This window comes from Meleagris gallopavo, chromosome 14 (genome assembly GCF_905368555.1).
Source record: "Meleagris gallopavo chromosome 14, MGAL_WU_HG_1.1, whole genome shotgun sequence".
NCBI classification, from domain to species: Eukaryota; Metazoa; Chordata; class Aves; order Galliformes; family Phasianidae; genus Meleagris; species Meleagris gallopavo.
In genome coordinates this window covers 2922235-2931737 of record NC_139417.1, presented here as the reverse complement: position 1 = coordinate 2931737, position 9503 = coordinate 2922235, and the positions used below count along the sequence as shown (strand labels likewise).

The following is a 9503-nucleotide window of genomic DNA, read 5'->3' as shown; positions in this document are numbered from 1 at the left end:
CCTGCCTCCTGCTGACTGCCCTTACCTGTCCCTGGGGTGCTTCACCTGCCTGGGCAGTTCCTGGCTAGAAGTCCAGGGCACAGATCAAGGCTGTGCCTCTTTTGATCCAGTGCTTCTCAGGCTTGTCTGTGGGGATCTCCACAGCGATCACGTAGTTGGTGGAGTGGCCCGTTGTTGACAGTGTCCCTGTGAGGAGGGAGGCAAAGGGGCTCATTGTGGCACTGCAGCCCTGCTGCCAGGGCACAGGCCAGCAGCCCTGTATGGCTGGCACAGCAGGAGCTATAAGAGCTCCTGCAGTCTCTCCTGGGCTGCCTATCCTGGCGACTTCTAAGGTCTCCTTTGCTTTTGGGGGGTGTCTTTAGGGCACCTACCTGCACGAGTGAGTGTCTTGTAGATGGGGCACAGGTATATGCCAGCAGCTGGAGGCTTGCGATTGGCGACGGGAAGCAGCCAGATGACAGCCATCTCACTGTACAGCTCCTTGGGACGGGACTCTGCCAGCTGAAATGCAGAGGTGTCCCAGCGGGCACCCTCAAGAAACAAGCCATAGATGTAGCAGCCTTCAGAGGGAGGGTGAGAGAGCTCGCTTGCTGACTCCTTCATCACCTGTGGAAGAGAGTGGGCCTGGGGCTGTGAGCAAGGCTTGGCCCTGGAGACCTGTGAAACCCCTTACTCTGCTCTCGGCCAAGGCAGAACTACCAAAGGAGAGCCTGCTCCAGCTCTCAGATATCTCTGGGCTGGGTTTTCCAGCAGCTCGCATCACGAGGGTGTGGGACAGCTTGAGGAAAAGCCTGTGGAGAAAGGATTTGAGCAGGTCTGGAGAGATGGAGAGGTGACTGGTTGCATCATGGATGTGTCTGTGCTGTGGTGGATGTATCTGGTGCACAGGGGAAGATGGGATGTGCAACTACTGGTTCCCCCTATTGGGTAGGTCAGGCCTAGAACTGCTGTCTTTGTGGTCAGGCAGCAAATTCCAAAAAAAATCCAGCAAAAACAATCTGTCTGACTCCCTTACCTTGAAGCTAAATGAGATGTTGTCAATGGAGATGACAGACTTCCTAGCAAAGTTCTGCAGCGTGCCAGTGAGAAAGGCCTGAGGGAAGAAAAACCCACTGATCCAGAACACAGAGGGGATCCCGTGGCTGATCCACTTCTGGAGGAATTCAACCCGCTGCACCAAGTCATTCACCCAGGATGCCAAGGGCTTCAGAGATGGGTAGGCCTGTGGGGCACACGGAGAGGAAGGTATTGAATGCATACAAGGACACCCTAAAGCCCGAGTTGCTGAGAGCTGCCCATAGCCCAGGGACTCCTCCAGCTTAGGGCTGAGAACCTCTGCACAAGGCAGGAGACATCTGCAAACCAGAGGAGCAGGAGCCTGCTCCATGTGAGACAGCCCAGCCCGGCTGTGGAGTTTGATGGCTCTCCCTGGGGTCAGAAGAACTCTTGGGGGCAGCGGTGCTGGTTGGGAAGTGTTACCTTGGTGTTCCACACAGTGGGGACGGAGTTGCTGTACAAGCTGTTGGCCATCAGCTCCAGCTGAGAGGACATCACAACCAGGCCCTTGAGAGCTTTCAGCAAATCCTTCAGTGTCTGAGCAATCACCTCCAGGAGACTGTTGTACCTAAGAGAAAGAGCTGCTGTTTCTGCAGAGGGATCACAGAACGACCTGGTGTGGGGATTTATCCCCTGTGTCTGCCTGGATTACTGTGCAGTGAGCTTCACATAACCCTTGGTATTCATCCTCTTGGATGGAGCTCTCTGACTGCCCAGGCTCTGAACTGCTGACAGTACCATGCAGACACTGATCAGTTGCTGCAGAACAGGGATCAGCTGAAGGTGTGGCTGGGACAACAGACTTGATACCTTGCTGTCACCCCACTGCTCAGCAATGAGGTTCCCTGAGGGGAGCAGGGGCCTGCACATCCCTCTCATTCCCCAAGGGACCAGGACAGGAGGCTGCAGGGGATTACCTGATCACCTCCTGCACCAGTACTGTGTTCATAGACTCTTCGTAGAGCAGTGGGTATTTGCAGATCACCTCCTGCAGGTCCATGGGGGCAGGCAGCTTTGCCAGGATCTCATTTGCAGTCTCCTCCACCAGCTGGAAGGCAGACAGCAAGCAGGTGAGCATCCAGCCAGCCACGGATGCAGGGAAGGGGGAGAGCTGACATTTGAATGGCAGAGCCATTGGCTGCTGGGCAGGGTGACACTGGCACAGCATGTGAGGATGTGGTCTGCGCTCACTGCTTGTGCCAGAATTCCAGTGGAATTGGGGAACCCACCTCTTCCCTGCTGCAGCCACCCAGTGTGAACGTCTTTGGTTGCAGCTGCAGGATGGCCCCTAGCAAAGCAAAGGTCTCCTTCTGAGCAAAGGTGATGTTGGCATTGTCATGCAAACCAAAAAGCTCCGGGCTGTCATTGAGTGGCAGGCTCCTGATGTACTGCAGGTACCCCTGGGGAGGAATTGCACCGGCTGTGAGAGATGGCAGGGCTGGGAGCACAAGAACCGTGAGCCCTTTTGGCTGCCATGGGCCTGGCCAGAAATAACCAAAGCCAGGGCTGCTCGAGGAGCCAAACCCAGCAGCCTGCAGACCTGCAGGCTCAGGTGGAAGCTGGCCCTTGTCTTATTGTTTGAGCTTCTGACCTTTACAGCTCCTTGTCTCGTGTGGCAGCCAGGAATGGTAATTCACAAGTATGACTTAAGGGCAGTGTCTGTGGGCCCTGAGTTATGCTGGGTAGTGCAGAAGGGGAGGCTGAAGGACTAACGGCTCCTTTGAGCCACATTTGGAGGCCCTAGTTCATGCATTGGCTGGGGAGTTAAATCACACTTGTGTCAAAGCAAATACACATTAAAAGAATGGGCAGCTTGGCAGTGAGCTTCCTGCAGCGTCTCCCGCACAAAGCTCCTCAGGCATTTCAAGTATGTGATATCAAAGTGGTTCAGAGCACAAATGCTTTCAGATGAGGTATGCTGGCAACAGCTACAACTCCCTCCTGTGCACATCAACAAGATTTTCCTCCTGTTGCTTGAAAAAGATGTAGCTTCCCGAAAGCAGCTGGAGATCTCCACATTCTTTTAAACTTACATTCCCCCAGGGGAATGGAAATACTGTGGGTTTCAGGGAGAAGCGCACACCCTTTGCACTACGACAACCCCCCCTGGATCTGTAAAGCTCCATTTTGTTACTTGAGTACTTACATCGAGGTCTGAAGAGGTACTGATCTGCTTGTAGATCCCAGATTCAGAATAGGCAAACTCAGGAGTCAGAACCTCAGGCTTGTAGAAATCTTCCAAAATATTCATCACGCAGCGCCTGTCCCAGTCATCGGTCACACGGCCACCGTAGTTGATCTCCCCAGCTGTGTACTTCAGAACCTGTGAGGGATCCCACGAGGGCTATCCAACGCATGCATCCATCGTGAGCCACTGCCTGCCCAGAATGGGTCAGCTCACGTGCTTACCTTGTATGGGATGTCTGCGTACTCGCTCAAGAACATCTTTAGTTGGCTGATGCAGATGCGGAGGTCTCCATCCGTGAACTCGTAGGGGATGTTGAACCCCAGTGGCCCAAACTTCCTCCTCTCCAGCATGTTCCCATGGAAGAAGCAAAGTGATAACAACAAGGATTTAAACTCTGTGACCTGTGGGCAGAGAAGGAGGGAGAGGAGATGCTCAGCTTGGGAGGAGACATCCTTGGAAGATGTAAGTCTTTTCTGGGACACGGCAGCAGGCAGAAAATGAGATGTGCTAAGTCACCAACACCAGCTGGAATCTGGAGAGGTGGAAACCTCAGCCAAGCTGCTGCACTGGGGAAGGCTGTGGGCCTGCTCTCTTGCTCAAAGCTGCAGGTGCCTTTGCCAGGCCTCCACAATACTGTTGCTTCTGTTTGTCACAGTGAAATTTCTAATTGGCTTATCACAGAGTAGATGTAGGCTTATGAGAGATACCGCCACCCCTTCTCTAGCATGTGAGAGGGAGGTGATCTTTAAGGTCTTTTCAAACCCCAGCTATTCTATCATTCTATGATTCCACAGAAGTGCTAAATGAGAACTCTAATGGAGATCTGAGTCTGGAGAGGAGCGGTGTCCAGGGGGAGAGTGTGCATAGGAGCAGGCAGGGGCTGGGGACAGCAAAGCTGGGCCTTACCTTGGGGCAGGAATTCAAGAAGTCATCGCTGAAACTGATGTAGGACTTGAGCAGATTGGCTTTGACCCCACGGGGAGGCTCAATGGTCATCTTTGAGCTGTTTTGGAGGATGGACACAGGGAAGCGGTTGCTTGGTAGACTGGTGAGCCAGAGGCGAAAGTCCTGATGCACCTGGAGGATCAGAAGGCAGTAAATGCTCCTGCACTGACACTGCTGTTATGGGGAACCTGTGGGTGGGATGCATATAGGTCTGGGCTTCTCCCACTGCTCCAGTCCCCCCATCAGAGAGCAAGCTGCTCAATTAACAGCTTAGTGCAAGCCTCTGGTTGCTGGAACCTCAAGGCTGTGTATGACACCGAAAGTCCCAAAGAATGGAAACTTCAGCAAGTGGTCATAGCAGCTGCAAAACTGCAATCTCAGAGGAGATGAGAGATGCAAATACCATGTCTCCCCGCTACAGTGGCCACCAGGTAAGGTGGTTTCTCTGCATCTGCAGAACAGGAGAAACAGGGCTGCATGCTAAGCAATGCAGCTGGAAGAACAGAACATCAGAGTAAGGCACAGCACCCTGTTTACTGGGGACCAGAGCCACCACTGTTGTGTGGAATGGTAGCAAAGGGTTTTCTCCATGTTCCCAGCCACAGGATGCACGTCACCTTGTTGGGGTTTATGCCTTCAATGAGTCTCTCCAGTGAAGGCATCCAGCTGGGGGCCAGGTGGCAGTTCTGGAAGAAGACCCAGTTTCCCTGCTCCATGGCACTGTGCATCATGGCTTCAGCACGGGGGCCCTGTGGAGGCAGAATCACAGAATCACAGAATTGTAGGGGTTGGAAGGGACCTCTAGAGATCATCGAGACCAACCCCCCTGCCAAAGCAGGTTCCCTACACCAGGTCGCACAGGTAGGCGTCCAGGCGAGACTTGAATATCTCCAGAGAAGGAGACTCCACAGATGAGAAGGGATCAGATCCTGGTCTTTCAGGCTGTGCCCTGCTAAGCCAGACAAGGAGACAGCTGCTGGGTGGAAAGATCACTTTCTAGCTTGACAGCTTGGCTTTGTTCCCAGGGTTTGGCTGGATTGTCACCATCTGCTGATGGTGCAACAACAGCCCTTTGCAGCTCAGCAGCCTGTGGGTCATGGTGTGGGAAGGTGGAACTGGGGACATATTAGGAGGATGGAGGACTCTAGCAGGGGAACAGCTGCAGCCCTCCCTGCTGAATTGGCTCTTCCAGCTAGCAGAAGAAACGTGAGTGAGGACCTTGGGGCAGAAAAGTGCTTTCATTGTGCTGCAAAGATGTCTGGCCTTTTGGAACTGGGTGAGATCACCAGAAGTGCCAGCAGGACCGTCCTTCCCCAGGTCAGCAGCTTACCTGGCCTTGACCCAGGGAAATGGCAGAGAGTTTCTTGGAGAACTTCATCTCTTCAGCAAACTTGTAAAGGTCGGCAGCAGGGTCAGTGCCTGGGGACAGCACAAACACCAGGGGGATGGTGGCACTGGAGTCCCTGAACACGATGGAGAGGTCAGCGGTCTGCAACAGAGACAGCTTGTCACAGTAGAGGGCTGTGCATCAGGGCTGCACATTGGCACCATGCACAGCACCACCTCACCCAACTGGACCTCCAGCCCTCCCTGTGCCACCGGTGTGGTGCTGGAGACAAGAAGCCAGAAGCATGTCCCATAAGGGCCTGGTAATGCTCTGCTTTGGCAGAATTAGGATCAGGGCAGTGATTAGTTTTCCATTTGTATGCTTGTGGTAACTGCTCCCTCCCAGTACAGATAGTACTGCTAGATGAGAGGGAGGATTTCCCTCCTCTAAGACGTAAGTATTGTCCAGCTTTGGAGCCTGCTGGCACAGTCCTCCTCTGTGGCTGGAGGGAGGCATCCTTGCTGCAGCTGGAAAAAGCTGCTGGCCCTTTTGCAGCTCTCCTCCAGCAGTGCTTCCTTTAGGCTGATTACCTGAGGCTCAATGAAGCGCCGATCCAGGTTCAGTGCCACAAAGTCCTGCATGGCATTGGTGATCTTATCTCCCCGCAGACACCGCAGAACCAGCAGCTTCTGGAAGGCATCAAGCTCAACGTCCCACTTCCCAGGCAGGGGCTCTCTACAAAGCAATTATTTGTATTTTGAGCACTCAAGATATTTCGCAGGAGGCTGTGGAGTCTGAGGAGGAACAAGGACCTTCCAGCCAGTCAGCTGACGTTCATAGCTTTGAAACTATTGGAGTGCAAAACAGAGCAACGGCTGTTTTTGGACTCTGTCTTGGGCAAGCAAGAGTGCCAGAAGCCCAAGCTCCAGCCAGCACTGCGCTGAGCAGAGCTGGTACTGTGGCTGAATCAGCACCTCGTGCTCTTCCAGCGATGCCATCGTGTGCCTGGCACAGTACAACAAAACTGACAAAGCTTGGGACACTTGCCTGTGAGGCTTGTGGCTGTCAAAGATGGCCCTGAATGCTGCAAGGCTGGCAGCAAAGTCATTGGCAAAGCCAGAGAAGTTCTTCAGGTTGCTCAAAGCCAGGATGTCTCCCCATGCTCGTTCATTCAGCCAGTCTGGAGCTGGGTTCTCCTGCATCTCCTTTATAGTTCCCCCTGAGAGCAGGAATCGCCACTCATCCTGAGAACAGGACAGTACAAGGTCGTGGGTTACAGCCCACCTGCCTGGCCTGAAGCGTGCAGGTTTGTGCTGTATCTGGTAGCAACCTTATGGCTGCTGCTCCTGCCAGGGGTGCGTGTGGAAGAATGAGTGAATCAGAAGGTCTGGTGAGATTAACACCGCCTTTCGATTGCTGTTGGCTTTCCTCTGTGGTGCTGCAGCCTCTAATCCCTGCCTAACCCCTCCAAATTCACCAGCCTTTGCAGCAGACCGGCAGTGCTTCAGCCCTGCACATAGGCACAGGGAAAGGCAAAGAGATCTGACTGAACAGAAAGGCCCTAGGTTTGCCAACCAGCCTGCCACATTTACACCCAGCCCCAGGGAACAAGGCTTCTTTGCCACACCAGCATGCTAAGCAAGGGGACTGTACACCTGAGCCTGGGTTGCTCTGCTGGGGATCCTATTCAAGGATTGGAGTGATTTGCTTACCATATCAATCTGCCCATCATTTATCAAGATCTGGGCGCAAACGAGGAAGGCAAACATGAGTTTGTGCTTCTCAAAGAGGCTACGGCACACACTGCTGTAGAGACTGAAGGTGATGTAGTCGTTGATGTTCGTGATCCGCTCCTTCACAGTATCTGGAAAAAAACCAATGACCAGACAAGGCAGTGGTGACGTGGAAGGTGCACAACACAACAGATGCTGCTCTCAAATACAGACTTAGTGCAGAATCCCCTGAGAAAAACATGTCATCCAGATGTGTCAGACGTATCCTGATGTGCACGTGCAATCACAGCAGTGTGGAGGAAGGGGTCAGGACAGGCCTCATACCTAAACAAAGCAACCCCAAACAAAGGGTGTTTTCTGCAGCTGGGCAAAGGAGCTGCTTGCTCCTGCTTTTCCTCAGAAGAGAGCCAGTGTGGAATAAAGCACTCTCCCAGCACTAGGAGGAAGTCACTGCACCACAGCAGTCAGAAGGGCCCCTGACACTATCCTGGCTGCCATGCACGGCTGGGTGGATTGCAGTGGCAGCCAACAGCCACACGTGGAGGTGGCTCTATGAAAAGCAGAGCCACACTGCTGCCAGGATGGCACACGCCTTGCCTGTGCCCTTGCATTACCATCTCCCTGTCTGGTCAGATGGGGCAACAGAGGAGTGCAGAAGAGGAGGGCAGGTTGAAACCTGTGCTGTGCAGACACAACCATGGGCAGCTCTGGGCCACGCGGAGAGCTGATGCAAGGGGCACATCTGCCTTGACTCTTCACGGCCCTAGCTTCTAAGCCAGGAACCTGGTGTGAAGAAAGGGATGGGAAGGGACCATTTCAGGCACGTACCTGCTCTCTCAGAGTTACTGATCCCCATGAGGAAGATGTTGAGGAACCACTCCAGTGAGTACTGGTACATGGGGTCCACGCTGGACAGGTCTGAGACACAGAAGTAGAGGATCTGCGTGCGGACAGCAACAGGGGCATACTGCAAGCGTGTGGTGTTGATGTCCTCCTCCGTCTGCTCTGCTACCTTCATCTTGGCCTGAGGGACACAGGAGATGTTGCAGTTTGTGCAGTGCTGGCAGGGGACGGGTGGCTGCAGTGAATGAACACCCACACCTCATACCTGGATCTCCCCTGCCTTGAGCTTGGATGCTTCTAGCACTTTGATGAGCTCCAAGTCGTCCACAGGGTTTCCTTCGGAAGTGCTGAGCCGATACAGGATCTGGTCTTCTATCTCCTTTAGCTCCTGACGCATCTCAGCATTGCTAAGAATCAGCTGGTTTCGAGCCTCTTCTAAGTCAGGCCTCTCCTCAGCCACCACTTGTCCCAACAGTTGGTCCTCCAAGCCACTGAAACAAAAACCATGGGGTGAGGGTAAAGACAACAGGCCCGAAGGCTTGAGGGCCGTAAAGAATAAAGCTAAACATTGTGAGCAGCTGCTGGGGTAAGCACGGACCTGGGTGAGATGGTGAAGTTGATGAGGGTGAGTTTTGTGGAAATCTCGGGGCTGTAATGGGGATTGGACAGGTTGGTGGTGATGTACAGCTTGAAATCCTCGTTGTAAGGGATCACCGAATCCCCCAGCTTCAGCACTGTTCTGCCTTGCTGCTTGTAGGTCTGCATCAGAGACAAAAGGAGAAGGGCTGGGACGTCAATTCTTGTGAGAGAAGGCATCCCGTGTGCCCTCTGCACTGCAGAGAGGAGGGAGCCTGAGGAGATGCACAGAGCAGCTCAAAGTTGCTGGCAGACCCCCATCCAACCTGGCCACGGCAGCAAGCCAAAGGACCTGTTTTAGCAGGATGGGTTCAAGGGCTGGGTCCAGCTCCTCGCCGACATTCTCCAGCAGGAAGGGCTTCCCATAAGTAATGGCATTTTCCAGACTGCAGAGGAAGTCCCGGTCACTCAGCTTGGCCACTTCTAGGTGGTTCACCTTCTCCTGAAAGGCAAAAGGGGAATGCAGAGAAGAGCCCAGGGCTATGCAGATCTGATACTAAGGGCTCTGCTACTGCTATGTTGAGGAGATGAAGAGTGAATGGGGCTAACAGCTCATCTAAAGCTGGACCCAGACTAGAGGCCACATCTACAGCACTTCTGTTGATGTGACGTTTGCTGAGGTGTGCAGACCAAGGCTCAGCCAACCTCACTGTTACCTACCAAGCTCACCTAATCCCACTTCAGCCGTGTCCTGCCCATCATTCATGTGCATGGCACACCCCCTGCTAGGCAGATTTAACTTTCTGAAGCAGCAGAAATTACATCTTGTCTTGCT

At 53.5% G+C, this 9503-nt stretch overlaps 1 protein-coding gene across 2 annotated transcripts in view; it reads right to left on the bottom strand.

The window, feature by feature from the left end:
* Nucleotides 1–9503, bottom strand: part of DNAH1 (dynein axonemal heavy chain 1) — an 85062-nt gene that overhangs the window by 12756 nt on the left and 62803 nt on the right. Inside the window, exons 63-80 of one of the 2 annotated variants that reach the window (XM_085235795.1) lie at nt 9021–9170; nt 8691–8851; nt 8358–8583; nt 8078–8273; nt 7229–7380; nt 6560–6760; nt 6107–6247; nt 5520–5678; nt 4807–4938; nt 4151–4321; nt 3466–3645; nt 3203–3379; nt 2286–2456; nt 1974–2104; nt 1480–1624; nt 1016–1222; nt 372–606; nt 26–186 (exon numbers count right to left, since the gene is read on the bottom strand). In XM_085235795.1, coding sequence (XP_085091921.1) covers nt 65–186; nt 372–606; nt 1016–1222; nt 1480–1624; nt 1974–2104; nt 2286–2456; nt 3203–3379; nt 3466–3645; nt 4151–4321; nt 4807–4938; nt 5520–5678; nt 6107–6247; nt 6560–6760; nt 7229–7380; nt 8078–8273; nt 8358–8583; nt 8691–8851; nt 9021–9170 — 3057 coding nt within the window. In that variant the 3' untranslated portion in view covers nt 26–64. Of the gene's footprint in view, nt 1–25; nt 187–371; nt 607–1015; nt 1223–1479; nt 1625–1973; nt 2105–2285; nt 2457–3202; nt 3380–3465; nt 3646–4150; nt 4322–4806; nt 4939–5519; nt 5679–6106; nt 6248–6559; nt 6761–7228; nt 7381–7443; nt 7574–8077; nt 8274–8357; nt 8584–8690; nt 8852–9020; nt 9171–9503 lie in introns of those variants that run through there. The other variant, XM_085235794.1, reaches the window with a different exon arrangement.